Genomic DNA, 22,596 nt, shown 5'->3' with positions numbered 1-22,596 from the left:
ATTATGTGGATAAAGACAGGTATATTCATGCAAAATGCCAATGCCTACTTATAAAGGTGTGCTCTCATTCACACAAAAACAAAAGTGAACGCCAGGGGCTTAAGTTTGGGATTGTTTGGACACTATTCTTCTGCTGCCTTCAGATCATATATTTAAATACAACCCTGGTTTCTCAACTGCCACTTTCTTCCTCTTGTAATTTTCTTAAAACTACTCGTGTTTCCATTTTAAAGAGCAATCAAAATCTGAAAGCTGGCCTTTTAGGGAGGAGAGTACAATCTCCCCCTCCACTCTCAAATTACTGCGTGGCTTCAGCATGCTTTAAGTATGAAATCAGAATGCAGACATTGACCTAATTCGAAACCCTAATCAGTCATCGGATCGCTCTGAGGGACTTTTGACAGGTCAACTAAAATTTTGATAATGAACTGTTTTTATACGAGGGGAGAAAAAAAAAAAACGGATGCTTTCTTTGACAAAGGGCTTCATCTTGGCTTTTCTGAATTGAAAATTTTCAGGCAAGATTTCACTCACATAACAAGAAGTGACTTCCTTTCTAGTTTCCTCGGTAAACCATTGCTTCTTTAATTATTATCAACCTTGTTCCAGTGTGATAAATTGCTAATTACTTAATACTCTAATCAGCGTTCATTCTTTGCACAGATAAACCATGACAGTGCCATTAATTTAAATAGTAATTTCACTTAATGGCCAGAACGGCACACCAGATTTTTATGCAGCATTTTCTGAAGTCTGCATCCATCACTGTGATATTCTGACATAAAGATGTCTGACGTGCACTAACTCACTTAGGGAGAGCAGATGTTGCAAAGCGGGCCTTGGTAGTAATACCCATGGTGCATCACTTCAGCATGAATGAGCTGCAAATCCAGAGACAGAGCAGCTTCCGAAAGGCATGGCAACAACCTTTGACCCCTGCCTAATTTATCACACACAGCACTTGACTTTTGAACTTTGACACACAGAAGTCACAATCTTAAATATGCCCAAAGAAAAACAAAATAAGTCATGTATTATTGATGGCTTGGTCTGTTCTTCCAAAGGCTCTTCATTACATTTCTATGAATGTGGAGAGTGTCTTTGAACGAGACACAGATATTATCAAGGTGTACATGAGTAGAGGTTTATATTTCAGATCCACAGTCTTGTGTACACAGTCTTTCACATCGTGTATATAGTCAGTGATGACTTCTATTGCAGACAGTGGAGAAATGAATTAGAAGAAGCTTGAAATCTTATTATCAAGTATGGCACCAGCATTTATTTAATGCCCAGGACTAATGAGGGAATATTTATCAACACATCTGACTGATAATTTATAAGTGGTTTAAGTCTATAAAATGTGCTATACATTTTCCAGAGAAGACTAACAAATAAACACCTTACTTCTGAGATACAAACAGTAATGTAGTAAAAATCAGTCCTGGGTAAGAAAATTCATATTGAACTCTGGCTCTGACTAGAGACCTTCATACTTTGGGACAAAGGGTTCTGTATTTCAGGCAGAGAAGAGAGAAGAAATGGATTACAATTAACCCTTCGAACAAACTTAGAAAATTAGGAGCAGAGCACTTTAAAAAAAAAAAAAAATCTTGCTTGTGATAACCAGTAGATGGCACTATGGCCACCATCACAACACTGAGGAAGACCGTCAAGACTGCTCCCCAAAGCACTGCCATACATTTTAGAACATGTATCTACTATATTTTCCAAAAGACCATCAGGGTTGTATGGAGACAATTTGGGAGCAATCACTTCCAGTCAGCTCTTGGACCATGGAGTCCTGTAGCTATCCTGCCCCTCCTTAAAAAAAAAAAAAAAAAAAAAAAACTTGAAAATTCCATCTTAGGAAAAATGTGCATTTTTCTGGAGGTCCTCATTAATTTTTCTCAGTGCATAATCTAGGGCATGTAAACCCAGAATTCTGCTATGAAACAGGTTCAGGAGAGTTTCCTATCAAAGACTATGTGGACCTGATTTATAATACATACATATATATATATATATATATATATATATATATATATATATATATATATATATACACATATATATTCTAAAGGCAGGGAATGATCTTGGTCATGGCTAACAGAAAATCTCCATCCTCTTGGAATGATAGGGAAGGTTTTAATTTTGTCTTTTAATATTAAGCGATGCATCAAGTCCAAGCCAAGATTAACAGCGTACATGATAAAACCATATACGCAAAACACTAAGGGGAAAAATGTGTAATAAAGAGATTTAAAATATACTTGGAGAAAGTGGTTAAGAATACATATCCGCAGGAATGACTTTCATCCCAAGACACCTGTATAACACTCCCACACAACTCATCTGCCCAGAGAGAGCACTAAAAAACATAAACGCTACCCTAGTACTTCTGCTCCTGCGGCATCTGTTAATTCACTCCATTTATAAAATACATATTGACAAAGACAACTGAACTGGGACCAGGGAGATTTGATTTGGTGTGAGAAAGTCAATTCAATGTGATTTTGTTAAAGGGCTCCTGCAGGCAAATAAAAGAGTTTAAGTAATAAAGCACATAAGGAGATGTTTTACGAGCCAGGCCGGTGTCGCGGCAGGCTCACGATGCCAGGCGGTGAGGAAGGCCAGGTTTTGGAACTGCCTCCTCCAGCGGGTCTGGAGAGTGGCTAGGGTGGAGAGGAACAGGTCTGCGAGCGCTCATAATTGTCTGGGGAGACCTGAACGAGAGACAGCCGAGGAGGAGAGAGGGCTCAGAACCTGGCTGTTTTCAGTGTGTCTCAAGGTCAAAGTAATAAAGGGATTTTCTCCTTTGTTTTACAAGTACTGAGCCTCTGCCTCCTCCACTGTGGCTACCTTAATGGAGGCAGAGACAGCATTGCAAAACCATGTCAGTCTTGCTTCATGGGACTCGAGGAACGTCACAGTTTAAGAAAGGCTTCAGCGGGTGCTGCTGAGAGGACTCAAGAGTACTCAGCAGTTAAGGTACTGTTCTCGCAGAGGCCTCAAGTTCAGTTCTCTGCAATCATACCAGATGGTTCACAACCACCTCTAGGGCATCTGATGCCCTCAAATGGTCTCCACAGGCACCTGCAAGCATCTGCGAATGTCCCTCACACACATACACATAATTTAAAATAATAAAAATAATTTCTTTTGGAAAAAAAAAACATTTGAGTGGTTAGCTATCACTGACACAGAAGACGTCATTCTGAAACTTGGGTCTATGGGTGGACTTCAAGGGTGTAAAGATGACAGGCAATGTGCATGCTTGCTTGCTTGCTTGCTTGCGTGCGTGCGTGCGTGCGTGCGTGCGTGCGTGTGTGTGTGTGTGTGTGGTGCATGCACATGCATGTGTGTGTGTGTTTTCAGTGCACTTTAACTGAAAAGGAGAAGCTATAACTTGGAAAGAATTCTCCAGAAGGTTAAGAATCCATTCTCCAGGGCCTTTCCCCTGCTTTCTCTCTGGCAATGGTGCTCTGCCATATCTTTTCTTCTTTGTGTTTTTCTGCCACCCGTATTTAATTAGTCCTTATAAATCAGAGTTCTGACAATCACATCCACTCTCCCTGGAGCACTAACTGAATCCTGGGCTGCCTCAAGCCTGTCTCCCTCTATTTCATTGCATAGGTGATGTACCACCCATAGGCCAAAGTGGCACCATGGGCCTCAACTCCCACTGGCTGCTTCTCTCGGGACTTTACTTGGGGTTTAGGATTCTAACAAGTGTACACCCCACACTTAGCTTTCTCTGTCCACTTAATGAGGTGATCGCTTGATTTTAAAACTATGCATGCATTAGACTACTGGAGAAGAGAGAGTGGATGTGGGTTTGGAGAGGAGAATGGCCAAGGTCTATTGCATGCATGGATGAGAACGCCCTAATGAAATTCATTAGCTTTCACAATTAAGACACACTAGCAGAAACTGAAATGCCGAAGAACAAGGAGAGTATGTCACAGACTAACAGACACATTTAAATCTCTTGGACAAGCCAGAAGTAATACAGATTTGGGGGAGAAAATGAAATCCTAATCATTTTTACACTCAAAGGGCAATTTCTTGAATACAGACTCAATACATTCTTGTTTGCTGAATGAAAGGATGTGGCAGTAGACTAATTAAGAAAAGGAAAAAACTACCTGGCTGATTAGTGCCACACACTTGCAATCCCAGCACTTGGATGGTTGAGGCAGAAGATCAGGAGTTCAAGGTCATCCTGCTCCACAGTAGGAGATCCTGTGATAAAGAAAACAAACCAAAACCCAAACAAAACGCCTTTGCTTTTGTGGCTTAAAGCAGTGGGTGTGGTCTACCCTAGAATCAAATCCACTTAAAACAACAACTCATAATATGTAAAGACCCATTTCTGAGGCATAAATATCTTTTCTAAAACCCAAAGCCAAATCAGTAAAAAGAATGGCATTATCTTCCTTCCTTCCTTCCTTCCTTCCTTCCTTCCTTCCTTCCTTCCTTCCTTCCTTCCTTCCTTTCAATTTCAGGGCTAGGGACCGAACCCAGGACCTTGCACTTGCTAGGCAAGCGCTCCACCACTGAGCTAAGTCCCCAACCCCTATCTTTCATCTTTGTAAGCCAGTTTAAGGGCTGGTGTTATCGACAGCAACTGAATTGTCCTACCCGCTTTTCTCTGTTGCAATAGCACATGCCATATAGTGCCTGGAAAACACCACTAGACACCCAGAAAGGACTGGGACTGCTTAGATGGCTCAGTGGCTTGTGGTGCTTGTATCCTAGTCAACACTGGGGACCTACATGGTGTAAGAAGAGAATGAACTCCCATAAGCTGTCCTCTGATCGCCACCGGTGAGCCATGGCATGCATCCCCATGCCCCTCCACATACAGATCAATAAACAAGCAAATGTAATAAAACTTTAATGCATAGATTAATTTAGTATTATTATGAAAACAGTTTTGCTCTGACAGACAACCTACAGAGAGAGCTTCAGTTACTCTCATAAAAAAACGACTAAGGCTGGAGTAGGCACAGATGCTAAAATTTAGGGAGATACAGAGGATAAAAAAAATTCATACACTACTAAAATGAGGTGTGAAGGAAAAATTTAAAGGAAAAAATTATGAAATGAAAATGGGCAAGATTAAAAAAAAAACAGTGGCAAAAGAGACGTCTCGGCTGGTAAAGTGTTTGCTTTGTAAGTACAAGTCCTGAGTTTGATCCCTAGAAGCCATGTAAAAAAGTTGAGCATTGTAGCACATGCCTGTAGTCCCAGCACCAAAGAAGAAGGGGCAGGCAGGTCCCTGAGGATCATTAGCCATCAATCTAGCCTTTACAGAAAGTTCCATGACAGTATGAGGCCCTGTTTCAGGGGAAAAAGTTGGACTGCATCTCAGGAATGACCTCCACGATTGTCTTCTGGCCTCCACACATATGTATTTGTGCACAGCCACCCCACACAGGAGGATATGCACACATGCACACACACGTAAAACATGAAAGTCTCTATTTAATTAAAATTATTCTGATATCAAATGGGGAATTGAAATAATTTCAGATCATTCCTGAAGTAGTAATACTGAAATGAAACTTTATTGGGACTCAGATCCATGTGCCTACAGTATAATAACACAAGGCTTGCTGGTTTGCAGACCAGCTGATGTCATCAAAGAAAACAGGACCCAAGTGGAAAAAATTAGAGTTTAGACCAGTGGTTCTCAACCTGGGGGTCACAACCCCTTTGAAGGGGGGGTCACATATCGGAGATCCTGGATGTTAGATATTTATATCATGACTTATTACAGTTATGAAGTAGCAATGAAATGATTTTATGGTTGGGGGTCACCACAACATGAGGAACTGTATGAAGGAGTCACAGCATTAGGAAGGTTGAGGACACTCAACCTTGATGTGGTTGGTTCCACAAATATGAAGGTGAGTCACCACAGACCACTTTCAGAGAAGAAAATCTGAAATACTCTGCGATCCCAAGGCAATCCTTGGTACAGATTTCCCTACATCTGACAATCATCCTATCTATGTAGCATTAGAATAATGAGCTGAAGTAATTAAAACCAAGCTTCTAAACTACAGGTGACTTTAAAAGGAAATTATGATTAGACCACATGAGAGGGAAAAACTGAACTGTAATAAAAATGAAGTGCCAGGGTCAGCTGGATGGGCACTCAAGGGTGTATGCCAATCAAGGCGAAGGATGCCAGGAATGACAGGATATACACATCTAAATAAATTATGGTGGAGACTGGAGATGACCGAGTGGGTAAGAGCGCTTGCTGTGCAAGCACAAGGACCTGAGTTCGAATCCCTGGATGCCAGGTAAAAGTTTGGACGTGGGTGCACACATACCTGCAACCCCGGCACTGCGGATGGCTGGGACTGGCCGCCAGCACAGTTCCAAGTTCAGTGACAGAGCCTGTCTCAAAGGTCATAAGGCAGAGTGACAGAGCAGGGCAGGGATGCCCTCTACAGGCCTCTGCATGAGTACACATGGGTGTGTCACACACACACACACACACACACACACACACACACACACACACACACATGCGCACACACCACATTAGATTATACAAGAGGGGTTTCATGGACTTCTTTTAGATTTATAATTTTCTTATTACAAATAAATATTCATTTTAAACATCAAAGCTTAAATATCAGTTTTGTTTCTTTCCTTGCCCTCCCCTCACAGTTCAGATCACCCAAACTCAGTGCTTGATCACCTATACAATCTCCAGTAGGCCTCAAATGCTCAGGTTTCAATTTCCCCAGTCATTCTATTATTGTTGTTATTTTGGGGTGCTGAGAATCAAACTAGGGCCTCACAGACACAAGTAAGTGCTTTGGCACCTTTCCTAAGCTGTACGATAGGAATATAAAAATATCATCTGTTTGTCCGGTAGTTGTAAAGATTAATTTTGGCAGTCATGTGCACAGCAACAGACACTACTGCTTGGCAATATGGACTCATCCAGGAGCAATGCTTGCTATTAATATTAGTGCTAGTTGCCTAGGAATAAATGAGAACAAAAAAGTAAAAGATTAATATTTCAATATCGGTTATTATTTTGTCTACTGTTAGTACCTATTAGGAAATATTCGTTCATCCAGAAACAAGACATTTATACGGGAGTTTATTTAGATTTAGTGTATTTTTTTGGTAACATCTAAAAAGTTTTTTAAGATGTATTTTTCAAAAAATTGTGCGTATGTGTGTGTGGACACTTGCCTGTGGCTGCAGTGCCCATGGAGGTCAGAAGAGGGCATCTGACCCCCTGGGCCTAGAGTTAGAGGTGGTTGTGAGGGCCACAACAGGAGTGTGAGGAACTGAACTTGGGATCTCTGTAGGAGCAGCAAGTGCTCTTAACCACTGAGCCATTTTTCCAGCCCCCTCACAAGAAATTTGATGTGTCTTTATGAAGTAGACTAGATACACTTAAAAACAAAAGGCGATTTTTAACTGTTACATACTATATCCTTAATTGTTTCAGTAGATGTATTAATGTGAGTTTTAATTATTTGTTTGATTTCCGGGGCCAATCGCTCCTCCTCCCTTCCTCTCAGCTCTCCACATCCTATGGGACAGACAAGGGGTCTTACCTGGGAGGTGACTGTACACCATGCCCTTTTCTCCTCCACCACAGCACTTGAAATCCTGGCTCACCATCTCTCCTCCACAGCACTGCTGCCCGTAACCATCATGGAGCTGCCCAGCACAGCACACCTGGCTCCCGGAGGTGGCATATGGCATTCTGCCACAGCAGGCATCACCAAAGCCGACGGAAACTCGATTGTGCTGCTCATCTGGACAGCATATCTCTCCTGTGAGATCAGGACAATCACAGTTATCATATGAGTTAAAATATGCCATAAGTCACAGCTAAGTTCTAGTGCAATCGCTTCTACGAGGCTGAGGCATGACAGGATGCCTCGGCGGAACGCTTCTCTACTGGGGTTGCAAAATTGCAACGCACCCCCCAAACTTTTGCATTAAAGATGGAGTAATGGGTGTGTTTACTTACATCCACATGTGCCAGCTCAGCGGTAGGGCTGTCCCCGTCCTGTTAGTCCCTTTCTTACCCTACCAGGCATGTCTGACCAATGTCATTTTGTGTTAGCCCATGTTCATACCATCCTTAGCTCTGCAGTCCATAAACCACAGGTTAGATGCACCTGCCAGGACAGACTGGCATCTACTTTCCTGTCATTTTTACATACATATGATTTTATATATGTACATAAAATCCAAGAACCACAAAGGACAAAAAAAAATATGGTGTTATTTTCCTGAGATTGATTGTCTTTGTCAAATGATTTCCAGTTTCACCCACTTTCCTTCAAACATGACTTTGGCCTGTGTTATGACTGAAAAAAAAAAAAAACTGCATCATGTGTGTACCACATCTGTGTACCACATCTCCCTCACTCATTCCTCTGTTACTGACGCTCAGTCCGGTTCCATCACTCGGCTCCTGTGAGTAGTGCGCAGCAAAGGCTGCTATGGTATGCTTTCATGAGGTCCTCTGGGTAAATACCCGGAAGTGATATAGCTGGGTCATGTGGACGATCTAGCATCAGTGTTTGAAGGAACCTCCTTCTTGACTTCCATTACGACTCTTCTGTTAATGTTTTCACCACCAGTGCAGAAGGCTTCTTCCCCTTTGTGCATATCCTCGCCTGCATTTGTTGCTATTCGTTTGTGGACAGAAGTGAGAGAATCTTGAGGTCCTTTTAATTTGCATTTCTCTGGTGGCCAGTGAGGCTGAAATTTTTTTTCATATTATTGAAAACTTTATAGTTGTATTTCATGGTGAATCATCTACTCATTTCATTAGCTCATTTATTATGTTTTTCGATTTCTTACTTTTTGAGTTGATTATTCTAGATCAGTAGTTTTCTACTTGAGTCGCAACCCCCACGGGTTCACATATCAGATATCCTGTATATCAGATATTTACATTATGATTCATAACAGTAACAAAATTACAGTCATGAAGTAACAACGAAATAATTTTATGGTTGGAGGGGCAGTCACCACAACATGAGGAACTGTATTAAAGGGTCTCAGCATTAGGAAGGTTGAGAACAAATGAGTAGAGCTAGGTATCGGTCCCTTGTCAAGTCTATAGCTGGCCAATTCTCCTATTTTGCTGGCTATTTTTACTCAACCGTTTCCTTTGTTGTGTAGAAACTTGTTCAGTCCTTGAAATCTCATTTGTCAATTGTTGTCACATTTTCCTAAGTGACTAGATAGCTGTTCAGAAGTCCTCGCTGACACCAATGTCTTGAAGTGTTTCTCCTACTGAGAAAATTATTTCTTAATAAGGATATATTTACTTAACCAAACAAAACTCTTAAAACAGGAAGATAATTAAATGAGATGAAGTAAAATATTATATTTAGCTAAGCATATTCATAATTTGCAGGGTTATGAGAGATAATAAATTTCCTTAGAGCTTGTACATGTACAATGTCAGCATGTGAGAGTCTGAGAATAAAGCTAATATTTAAAAAAATTAAATAAAAGAATAGCTCAATCCTTGACTTAGTGTTTCTAGACCAAAAATTTAAAAATTCCATATATCTAGTTTGTTGTTGCTGGCTATATGTGGTTGTTTTGTTTTGTTCGGTAGCTTTATTTCGGTATGGAGGGGCCTTGAAGAGAATTCACAAAACTGCTTATCTTGGTGATATCTCAGAAATGGCTGACGGTATTTGGGAGATCTAGACCATATACTTCTGCTCCTCTTTACTTCCTGTGACCTAAATCACAGGTTGATCTCCTTCCTCCTTCCTGAATCTGGACTTCCTTCTCTCTTGCCCATCTCTCCTCTACCACGCCCCTTCAGCAGTTTCTTCCCATTTCCTGTACTGCCTTCTTAGGCATTTCTCTTTCCCTGGACCCTATTCCTTGACTATATTTCCAAGGTGCATGGGTACAGTGGCCATGGCAAATAGGTGGATTGTTTTAAAACATGGTCCAGAGGTTATATAATGTAAGCAATGAGTTCCAAGCTTTACTAAGGCAGGGGCCAAGTTCAATGAGAACTGAGGGAGCTCATGGTCTTGGATGTCCTTGTTCTCTGTTAATTAGTTCATCTTCTCATGAGACCTACAGTGTAGAAGCAAGATGAACTGACAGGAAAACCATGGGACAGTATCTGCCTGTGTTTAGAGACCTGAAGAGTAGGAAAATAAGACAAGAATTCATTGCAGCTATCCTACAGGTCTTTCCTGTTCCAATTCATTGCTCAAAAGACTATGCTACTAGATGCTACTAGACAATAACCACAAATTTCTAGAAATACAAATTTAACAAGACTGAACCATAAAATATAGAAAATCTGAACAGAATCAATTCATAGCAAGATTATTTGATTTACCAAGAAACTCCCTATAAGAAATACTCTGGACAGATGGCTTCCTCAGCAAATTCTACTTATCCTTTAAAAAAAATAACCCCAGTGTCTTCTTCCAGAAAAACTAAAGAGTGGGGAATTACTCCTAACTTAACTGTGAGTTATACAATACCCTGATACTAAAACCAGACCAAGACACTTAGAATAAAAAAGAACTGTAGATGACAATACTGATTCTGAGGAAAAAAACTAGAAAAGAAAAATATCATAGAACTGAATTTAAAATCACATTAAAAGAACAACACTTCACGACCAAGTAGGATTTATTCTGAGAATGGAAAATTAGTTAACAAGACAACATGGCACAGTGGATGAGAGTCCGCTGCAGCGCAAGTCCGACAGCCTGAGTTCAATACCCGGGTCCCTCAGTGGGAGGAGAGAACCTACTCCTCTCACCTGTCCTCTGACTTCCCCCAGAGCACCATGGTACGCATAGACAATAAAATACATTTCAAAGAGATTAAAAACATTTAAAATTATGTGTATATTTGTGGGATGTTTGCATGCTAGTACAGGTGCCCGTGGAGACCAGAAGATGATGCTAGATACTCCCAAAGCTGGAGTCATAGGTAGTTGTGGGCCATGACATGGCTGTTGGGAACAAAACTTAGATCCTCTGTAAGGGTAATCTGCACTCTTAACCACTGAGCCATTTCTCCAGACTCATCAATGAAAATTTTAGAAAAGGTTAGCAAATCAAAATATAACAGTGCAATACAACACTATCCTGACACCCAAATAAGGGGAAGGTGGGGGACATGCTCTCAGCTGAAACAGAAAAGGCACAAAGAAATATTTATCTCTTTCATTGTACTTGACAAAGCAGGACTATAAGGAACCTGCCTTAGCATTAGTAGGGTGAATACGAAGAGCCTCTGACTAAGAGCCCACTCTAAAGACTGGAAGGCCTTCTAAGATCAGAAGGAGGCAGAGACGCCAGCCTCCACTCTCATCGCAGAGTTGGGTGGTAGCCAGAGCAATTACACAGACAGAGGGAAAACGGGCATCCAAAATCAAAGGGGCGGGGGGGGGGGGGGGCAAAACCACGTGTGTTTTCAGACAACAGGACCTTAAAGGGAGTAAAGTCCCATTTATTAAAGACAAGAAACACCAGGACTACTCAATGAATTCATCAATGTTTCAATACGTAAAATGTACACAAATAATCCACTAGGCTTCTACACTGTAAGAACAAACAATCTGAAAGACAGTCACATTTAACACAGCATCAAAAGTCTAAAATACTTAAGACTGAGCTCAACCAAGGACACCGGAACACCGGAAACATCAAGAAACAGCCCCGTGTAAGAGCATCCCACAGTCACGGCCTGTGCTAGCCCAGGTGATCTGCAGAGCCAAAATGATCTCTCAGAATCCTGAGGCTTCTTTCAGAAATGGGAAAGCCATTCTCAAATTCACACCAATGCCGAGGAATCATAAATAGCTAAAATAATCTCAGCTGAGAACAAAGCCAAAAGTCTTCCACGCGTTGACTTCAAACTCTAGTACAAAGCTGATGTGGCAAAACAGTGTGGTACAAAGGACGATGCTCGGCAGAAATGAAATAGAAAGAATAGCAACAAATTCGCACATGCGCTCAAGCAATCTGTAACAAAGGTGTCAAGACCACCCAATGGGGGAAAGAAACATTCCTGTTTGCACAGTTAGTGTTGGGGAAAAGAAACATTTGTGTGAAAAAAAATAAAGTCAAATTCTTACTTTATTATACGCCACAAAAATGACATCAAAATGTATTGAAGATCACAGAGTAAAACTAAAATTCAAAATTCTTGCTAGAAAGCATCTATGGGCAGCTTCATGATGTTGGGCTGGGTAATGATTTTTGAATTGTTTTCATTATAACAGGAAACTTAGAGCCATAAAAATAGATGAATTTAGCCGGGTGGTGGTGGCACACGCCTTTAATCCCAGCACTCGGGAGGCAGAGCCAGGCGGATCTTTGTGAGTTCGAGGCCAGCCTGGTCTACAGAGTGGGATCCAGGAAAGGCACAAAGCTACACAGAGAAACCCTGTCTCGAAACCCCCCCCCCCAAAAAAAAAATAGATGAATTTGTATCTGTCAAAATTTCAGACTTTGTGGCATCAAGGAAGACAACGGAGTCACAAGGAAGGCACTGGAGAAAGTATTTGGGAATCATGAAATACTGAGGGATTATGTTAGTCACTTTATTTAGCTATATAACAAAATGCCAGAGACCATGTCATACAGTTTTTAAAGGTCTATTTAGTTCATATTTCTGGAGTTCGAGAACATGGCACAAGCTTGTTCTACAAACAACTTCATGGCAAGAGTGTATGAGTGAAGGGAAGGTCAGGCTCCCGGCCAGACTGGCTGGATAACTGCAGGGTTCAGTGTGTACTTTAAACGACAACACTTGCCAGCTCCAGTTCCCAGGAACAAAATAAAGTCCCTTTCCAGTAAGTCCCACCTCTACAAAGTTCAAACACTGAGGGCCAAGTTTCCAATGTGAGCATTTGGAGACAATAACACAACAAGGGTGAGTCTGAATGATATATGAAGAACCCATACACCTCAGCAACATAAAAACATAAATAGACGTTTTTCAAAAGAAAAGATACAGATAGCCTGTGAATCACATGAAAAGACACACAATATTATGAATAATTAGGGAAATGCAAATCAAAACCACTTCACAGTTAACGATAATAGTTATTACTGAAGGGATAGATATACAGACACACACACAAAAATCAGAAAATAAATGTTAGCAAGGGTACTGATTCACTGTGGTTTATTTACCATATCCCAAAGGTGGAAAGAATCCAAATGTCCTTTGGTGACTAAATATATAACAAAATGTGGTGTTTGCATACAGTGGAATTCAGACTTAAAACAAAGAGTGAAATTCAGACACAAGGTACAATGTGGGTCAATCTTGCAAACATGCTAAGTGAAATAAGCTAACAACAGAAAGACAAATATGCTGTGCTCCAATTATCTGAGGACCTTAGAGCAGGTGAAGTCAGAGGAAAAGAATGCTGCGGTCTTTGCTATGATGTTACCAGCAGCTAATGCAGGTGGAATGAGCTTGTAAATGGTGTTATACTAGAATATTATACATCTTTATATCTATCATCTATCATTTTTCTAGTCTATTTATCCATTAATCCATCTCTTATCTACCATCTGTCTGCCTATCTATCTATCTATCTATCTATCTATCTATCATCTATCTATCTATCTATCTATCTATCTATCTATCTATCATCTATCTATCTATCTATCATCTATCTGTCATCTATCTACCCACCCTTACTTCCTCAGGATAGAAGAATCTTCTCTCTGCCCTGAAATGTAACTACCATTTTTCTTAAAACTTTTCAGCCAGAAAACACAGTGTCCCTTAGTGGCAAACCTGAAGTGTCACATCATTCCAAGGCCTGATCAATTGGGTATTACCTAGCATAGTTATGGGCTTAGAGAAAAAGATGTTGTTTATATCCATGTTGAGGAAAGACAAACTTCTGAATGAAGCCTCTCTTGGACTGGTATTAGTATTTGTGTTAATTATTTTAGTCATAGTTCCCTGAATTCATTTACTGACTGTAGAAAAGTTTTAAGAAAAAGAAAAAAAGAGAGATATGTATTATATCAATGAGAAATAAAACCCTTTTTCCCCTCATAAAAGGGCTCTGAGACACAAGATACAAGGACCAGTCACCCCTTCGTTAACCTCTAAAATGAGTCTTTCAGGCCAGGTTTGAGGATGTTTTCTCTCTAAACGGTGCCACGCAGCCCAAGAGTTCATTGTTATTCTTCTCAAAGAATGACCCACATTGACACTTCTCTGGGGTCATTAGCATATTTATAAAAAGTGGGGTGACTGAGTACCCCCTCTGCTGCTCTTTATAATATGTAGCTATAGAGCACAGTCTTGAGAAGAAAAAAGGAGGAATATTATTAACCAATATTTCAACTTCCTCTATAAATATCAAAACTCCTGTATGTATCCCAGCTATAAGCATGGAGACAACTGATTGGATTTTAATTACAGTAAGATGCAAGACAGTTTGGGGTCACTACATTTCTTTCCTGATGTAAACGGCCTTAAACTAATTAACAAAGACCATGGGCTGAGGACCCAGGTCAGAAAAGCATCACTTCATTTAGATGTATACAGACTAACAGCTGAAGCAGGGCCCTGATTCTCCCTCCAGATGGCTTCTTTACTTTTTTTTTTTCTTGTCTTGACAAGATAGGACATTGTAACACTGTGGAAAACAATCGCTTCAAAGAATCTGAGTGTCCTATGGGCTCAACAGTTCAGCAGACACTGAAATGATTTTTGTGACTCAGTACATGTGCTGGGTATACATCATATATATGTATATATGTGTGATATATATGCATAAATACATATAATTTTGACGGGTTATACATACACACATATCTACATGAGAATCTGAGATTGGACCCCCAGCATCCACATAAAAACCAACCAACCAACCTGTGGTCTGTGCCTGTCATCATAGCACTGAAAGGCAGCGACAGGAGGATCACTGGGACTTGGTAGCCAACCAGCCTAGTTAGCTCCAGGTTCAGTGAGCGATACTGTCTCAGAGAAGGCAGAGGGTGGGGGAGTTGGCTCAGTGAGTAAAAGCATTTGTCACTCAAGCTTGACTACCTGAGTTTGACCCCCCCCCCCAACCCCACATAAAAAGCAGGATGTGCTGGTCCACATCTCTGTCCCAGCATTCCCAAGGACAGGTGGGAAGAGGAGAAGAGTTGGCCAGAAGCTTATGGGCCATCTAGCCTGGAGCATGCTGGGTAGTGGCAGAAAAGAGAGAGACCCTGCCTCAACACTGTGAGAGACAAGAACTGACACTCAAAAGTTGTCCTCTGGTCTCCACATGTACATGTTTTGAGGCATTTACATGTCCTCTCTCTATCTACCTGCCCCCTTACATGCATGGATGCAAATACATGCTAAACTAAAAGAAAAGAAAACACTTTTTAAGTGAACAGTGATTGAAGAAGACACTGACTGCTACCTTTAATCTCTAAAATACACACATATGTGTGCATACATGTAAATATATCACATGCGGACATAAATATACATTGTCAGGTATTAAAAGGCTTATATAATATCAATAAAAGCCCCATAAGTTTCCATTTATTTAATTTGTTGGAAAAAAACATTAAATTTTATTTTGAAGTATAATAAAAGTGTATTGTGTCCTTAGTTCTAAGTCCCATACTGTTGGGCTTGAAGAGACATATGCAGGCAAATCTTCCGTGTTAAATTGCTAAATGGGAGTACACACTTGTCATCAATTTTGAGGGGAAGAACTATTTTCTGAGCTTGGTTTGTTTAAAATAGTAATATCAAAATTTTCAAAGTGACTTTGAAATAAAATTCTTTTATATATCCATATAAGCTATTTTTATTCTACTTAGTGGTATGCGGGACTCAGAAGATCCTCCCAGGGTCTACTGACATGGAGGAGCTAAGAACAGACACTAGGAAATGCCCATCTCATTTCTCTAAGTTTTAAAGAAGTTATTTGCAGGAAGAAGAGAGAAGAATCATGGATGAGAACCCCCAACTGTGGTCATTTGGAGAGAAAAGAGCATTGGACAATGTTTTATTTTATCAGTTGCTAACAATTGCGAATCAGAATTTAATAAACAAGTCAACACTCTTCTACAAAATCCTTACACTTCTGTCAGCATATTTCCTTCTAGGAAACATTGTTATGATTTATTCAATTATGAACATATTCTTTCTGGAGAATCAGAGACAATAACTTTGCTATAAAGATAGATTTTTTTTTCCTCTGTGAGTTGTAGGGGAAGATGAAGATGGTCGGAATGAAGGCTCACCACCATGAATAAACTCGAAGTATTTAGTCATGATACCTTACATGTTTGACCCTGTGTTTTGCAAAGGAAACTGGGTCAGAGAATCCCTGACATCATATACTTAGATGGTTATATTTATACAGACTACAGTGAACGCTTGACATTAATGCTTCAATTAACCATACGTTTAGCACTTCGTGTTCAACTGTGTCTCCCAGAGCACTCAGTTCTCTTAAGGCATCTGAAAAATCACTTTCTTCTCTCTTTTCAATTCATCTTCCTATCTTTAAGAAAGACATTGGTGTCCTGGGGCTGGAGGGATGGCTCAGTGGTTAAGAATGCTTGTTGCTTTTCCAGGGGACCTGGATTTGGCTCCCAGCACCCATCTCAGCTGCCCCACAACCACTGTAACTCCAGTTCTCAGTGATGGGACACATGGCAACATAAACTAACCCAGCACATATACATAAACAAACAAATCTTTAAAAAGAGGACGATATCAGTGGTAAACTTAGGTGACAGGAAAAAAAGTGGTTATACATGATATATTTAGAGTGGTTTCTCTAGCGACAGGAGAAGTTTATTGGCTGAAAATAATTCTTCAAAATGTCAAAGTATGTTAATGACGTAGACACGAACAATGGGAACAAGAGGCAGACAGATTTGGGGGCCCTAGTCTACGACCAGGTAGCCACTAAAGTCAAGTCCCTTCGTTCCCTGTCATCCATATGTAGAATATACGCTCTTGTTTCCTCTATCATTTATATCAGGGATAAGCCATGCTGGGTACAAAATCACAATGCCATGATGTCACCCAAACAAGCTGGTTGCTGACCTACATGAGATGGGGGGCGGGGCCGGCAGGAGGAAGAATGCTGTCCTGGGGTAGGAAGGTTCAGTGGATAAGAATGCTTGCCATGCAAGAAGAAAACTGGGTGCAGCTGCGCCAATCTGGAACCCTGCAGCTTTCTAGCCATTAGCAGAACCCTATCTCAACAGAATAAGGCCAAACCTCTTCTAGACTCTGCACATGTCTGCATGCATATACATGCAAGCACGCATTTGTAAGTGCATGCATGCATACACACACACACGTAGATGTAACTAACCGTCTTATTAAATAAGAAACACAGAACCAATGCAAAGAAGAAAGCCAAGAGATCAGAGCTAAGAGCCTTACCCATCTGCTGCAGCTAGCCTCTTCAGCCAAGAGAGAGACCTACTTCCTGTGTGTTTGTCTTTATATAGACTTTCTGTTCTGCCTTCTCATTGGTTGTAAACCCAACCACATGACTGCCTCGTTCCTACCTGTCTGTACAGGCCTCCAGGTCTTCTATGGTTGGTATTGAGATTAAAGGCGTGTGTCTCCAATGCTGGCTGTATCCTTGACCACACAGAGATCTACCTAGCTCTGCCTACCAAGTGCTGGGATTAAAGGCATGCACCACGAACACCCAGCTCTGCTATGGCTTACTATTAGCTCTGACCCCCAGGCAACTTTATTTATTAACATACAAATAAAATCACATTTCAGTACAAATAAAATATCACCACACACACACAAATAAAAAACAAATTCCAACCTCCTGACCATGGAAAGTTACCCAAGCCCAGGCCACTCGAGCAACCCGACCAAAGGCTTGTTTTTTGACTTGTTGAAAGGCAGCATGAATCTTTTAATCAGCACTGTTCACATCTCTGCAACTTCCTTTCTCTTTCAAAGGCAGCTTTTACCTGTGATGTTCCCCCCTCTGCTCCTGTTTTGTTTCTATTATCACCGAGGTGGAAGCTCCCTCCAACTAGCATCATAAGCATGCTTTGATCAAAGAGTAATCAAGGCCTCAAAAAGGAGCGTGGAGTTTTGAGAAAATAAAGCAGGCATTCCATTGTGAGTCCTCGAGCTATACACCAATCTTGGAGTGTTAGCGGTCACTTTTAAACCCATTTCTTATTTGTAAACAGCAGCGAAGTTAGGCAATAATGGAGATTTCTTGCAAACCTTTAGATACAAGGCCTATCTGAGATCTTCCACTTTATAAACTGTGGCTCATTCCCTAATACATTTACTGGGCACTGTTTCATGTCATTTAAATTTGGAAAACAATGTCTCGTTTACTTTAGCTAACAGGATTAACTGCTGGAGTTTGGAATGCTCACACAAATGGACCCAGTTATCATCCACTTAGGAATGGGGCATGCGGTTCTCCAGAGAGAAATGGAGGGAGTGGAGGAGAGTGTCTCAGTCTGGGAAGGGCACTAGCTGCTGGGTGCTTCCCTCATTGCTAAGACAAAGTGCGTGATAGAACAGTCTGAGTTAGGAAGGGTGATGGTGGCTCACAGTGGAGGACTCATTCCCTCAGCAGGGAAGGCCAGTACAGGAGTGACGTCACACTGCATCTGTACTCGCGGGGCAGGGGAGGAAGTGGTCAATGCTCAGCTGGCTTCCTTCTGTTTTCTCTTTTCTTCAGTCTAGGACTCCAGCACACCAGATGCTGCTGCCCACATTAACCCCAGGGTTTTCTCTTCTCATTAAAGCTCCCTGGAAACACCCTCACAGCTGCTGCCAAAGGTGTGTCTCCTAAGTGATTTCAAATCCAGCCACGCTGACATGGAAGATGAACCATCACAGACAGTTCATAACCCATAGATTTGATGAGGACACCTTGAAGTGTGTGCATGAAACAAAGCCACAAGAGATAAGTTGTTGATCAGGAGTTATTGATAGACATTTCTGTCTACGGTGGATGTTAGAAATTTCTGATACATCTCTTTCACTTCTGGCTGCCTTTCAACAAAGCCAGAGAAATAACATTTAAAGCACGCCACTGGCTGTGCCTTTGTGGTTCAGGATTTGATGGGAGGGTCCTGGAAATAGTTCACTGCCATGGGTCACAGGCTTGCATTTTCAGCTTCCCTAAGCTGCTGAAGACTGTGGGACAGGACACTCACCTGGAAGAACTCTAGCATAATACCCAGAGCAGCACTGATGATCTGGCTGTGCCTCATGGATTCGGCCCCCACAACAAATGCCAGTGGAATTCGGAAGAAATGTAATGTATTTCTCTTCACAGCATCTGTATCCAGGCTGAGGGTCATAGAGAAGTCCATCACAACAAACCTGAACGTTTGAAATCGGTTTTAAAGAAATATTTTAAAAAATAAGCCATTCTACATTTAAAAATAAATATATCCACTTATTAAGAATGCTGCATCTCACAGAGCATAATTATCTTCTGAAAAAGCCTTGAAAGGTGGCCATATTACCTACAGATGTAAAAATGTATTCTTCAGCATTATACAAATTCCATAAATGTCAGTTGATACAACGCAGCTTACCTTCCTGTGGCCATGTGTTGTGTACCCTAATAGAATTTGCCTGAAGATCAGAGAACAAAACAAGCCACTAGATTAAACATAGATGCCAGGCAATGGTGGCACACACCTTTAACCCTAGCACTTGGGAGGCAGAGATCTGTCTGGATCTCTGTGAGTTCAAAGCCACCCTGGACTACATGAGATTGACTCAGTCTAGGAGAGGAAACAGAGCCAGACAGTGATAGCACACACACTTAATCCTAATACTTGGGAGTCACACTCCTTTAATCCCAATACTTGGGAGTCACATGCCTTTAGTCTCAGCACTAGGAAGGAAGTGATATGGTTGGGCGGGGAAAGGTATATAAGGTATATAAGGTGTGAGAAGACAGGAACTAAGGCTTTTCCACTGAAGCCTCTTTGGGCTGACCTTTTGACTGAGCCCTTTCGGTTGAGGATTCACAGGCATTCAAACAGAGAAGTCATGGAGTTGGTAAGGTAAGAAGTGGCTGTGGTTTGTTCCTTTGTCTCTCTGATCTTTCAGCATTTATCCCAATATCTGGCTCTGGGATTTTTTATTAAAAGACCATTTAAGATTCATGCAACACCTTCCCCTCTTCAACTAAGCTTTGCTTTGTGTTATAACATTATGTAACTGAAAATGTAAATTACCTTTAGACTGCCAATGCTTCTAATATAAAGTTACTTAAAATTGTAAAAGAACCATTTCCTTCACACACACACACACACACACACACACACACACACACATCTTTATTCTCATGATTGATTAACTTGAAAACATCACACCAATGCAAACTACATCTTACTCATCCTTTTTGTTAAATAGGTTGAATTTTCCTTATAATGTATATGATCATTTATTTATGAATCCCATTTTTCCAATAAGGCAATCTCCTCTCTCTCTTTTCTTTTTTCCCTCTCTGCATATCTACACACATATGTATATAAACACATATCTACACACCTATGTAAACATACATCACAGCAAACGTATACTAGGGACTACTACAACACAGAAAGAAATTTATATGGAAGCTAATTTTGAAAAGTCCTTTTCACTGTGTTTTTGCCAGGAGCTAGCTGCAGAAAAAAATTATACGCTTGAACAATCAAGTACGGCTTTGTATCTTTATGCTTCATATAAGACAAATCAAACCCTGAGTGGAGGCTGGGAAGTGGCTCAGAACGTGGACTTGGGAGGAGTCCCTTCGGTTAGACAGACTCTTCCCATGGCAGACCAAATCAACACTGTTTCCCGGGAACTGCCCACTTCCCTCTGAGATGCCTCCACGTTGGGAGTGGCTAGAGCAGAGACTGAAACATGGCCTAAGTCTTCCACGGTCCCCCTCACTCAGACGCTCATCTACAAAGTTATCTAAGGGCGCAGAAGTGCTCTCCAATCCAGCCACCAGGGCAGCTTCCCTAAACAAACAGTAACACCTTTCTGTTGGTGGATTTAGTTGTTAGCCATGAGTATTGAAGAGCAGTCTCACTGTAAGCATAAACTGGATGACTCTTCCTTTCAATGCCATATTCTGCATAAAGAGTATGCAAAGTTATGTACCATGCTTACCAGTGCTGAGAGGACGCTTTTGTTTTTTAAACAATTTCTAAAGTTTTCATCAAAAGCACTCAATATCAACTCTATGTACAAAAAAAATACTAGACAAGATACCATTGTATTTCTAAAAGTTCTGCATTTTAAGTAGCAGATATTTTATATTAAAAAACAAGTTCCCATCATGACCTTTCCATGCACATATGCACACTCATGTATAGACCACACACATACATATACACACCCATACACACAATTAAATTAAAGCATAATAATTTTAGAGATATAAAAATTTTAAGGTTGCCAAGTGGCTGGCTTTCTGTGTCTCTTACATAGTAACTACCACCAAGCGAGTGGCAGCCATAATAATTTGTATTTCGATCCATATTGCTTCAGAAACTCACTTTATTAATTCTGGAGTTCCTTTCTAGTGAATCTTATGGATTTAGGAGTAGCCTTAGTCATCAAATGTGCAATGCAACTGATAAATAGGACATTATTTCATTAGATGAAATCTTACCTTCAAATCAAGTAGTTTTCTCTGTTGTTTGTCAATAAAAGCCATTTACAAAACCCTCTGTCTGGCTGTATTATTGATCTGATTCCTAAACAGCAACTAATATGAACATTAATCTACAAATGACCATAATTCTAAAATATTTCTGACACACCAGGAGCAGGCCTGTTCATGGCAATGTATCAGAGTTGTGGGGAAAAAAACCCAGCCATCTGTAGCTGAATGAATTTGTATAATGAAAACTTTGAGTCCCTCAAGATGATACTAATTTAGGGGGTCCTTATTGTCCTAATAAACCCATATTTTCTGAAAAGATGATGAAAAGTATGAAGGCTAAAATGCTCAGAAGGTCAGTAGGACTTTGATAGGCATACTTTATTCTCTCTGTGATCTTCATAGCATAACATGACAAACATTTATCATAATAGAGCACAGTGTAGGGGCATGGGTTTACATTAGTACATGTGAAAAGATCTACCTTAGTTTCCGGAGAATAGCAAGTCTGCCCACAGATATTTTCAGGGTGTTGACACTTGACCGCCTTGCATAGCTCATCACTGTGTCCCTCTGTTAACTTCTGGGTTTCATGGCATAGATGCCATGTTTTCCGTAAAAGGTCATATCCGAGAATGATACCATTTGGATTTCCTGGTGTCATCCAATCTATTTGAAGGGATCTGCAACAGATAAAAATATACATATACATGTACATGTAAATACACACAGATGTATATACAGACATGTATGTGTGTGTGTGCTTGTGTATGGTGTGTGTGTGTGTGCTTGTATATGTGTGTGTGAGATCTGCTTCATAACTACATGTATGTAGCACCACTCCAGGCTGGAATCAACACCACTAAAAAGACAACCATACAACTGCTGTCAACCTTATTCACTCAATCTTCCAGATTGGTCAG

At 40.7% G+C, this 22,596-nt stretch overlaps 1 protein-coding gene across 1 annotated transcript in view; it reads right to left on the bottom strand.

The window, feature by feature from the left end:
• LOC102928770 (usherin) overlaps positions 1-22,596 on the bottom strand; it is a 418,898-nt gene that overhangs the window by 155,552 nt on the left and 240,750 nt on the right. Inside the window, exons 27-29 of the mRNA XM_076548181.1 lie at positions 22,158-22,356; positions 19,215-19,383; positions 7,599-7,820 (exon numbers count right to left, since the gene is read on the bottom strand). Coding sequence (XP_076404296.1) covers positions 7,599-7,820; positions 19,215-19,383; positions 22,158-22,356 — 590 coding nt within the window. The remainder of the gene's footprint in view (positions 1-7,598; positions 7,821-19,214; positions 19,384-22,157; positions 22,357-22,596) is intronic.

Source organism: Peromyscus maniculatus, chromosome 11 (assembly GCF_049852395.1).
Source record: "Peromyscus maniculatus bairdii isolate BWxNUB_F1_BW_parent chromosome 11, HU_Pman_BW_mat_3.1, whole genome shotgun sequence".
Lineage (NCBI taxonomy): Eukaryota > Metazoa > Chordata > Mammalia > Rodentia > Cricetidae > Peromyscus > Peromyscus maniculatus.
The sequence above is the reverse complement of the archived record's forward strand: the minus strand, read 5'-3'. Positions and strand labels throughout refer to the sequence as shown.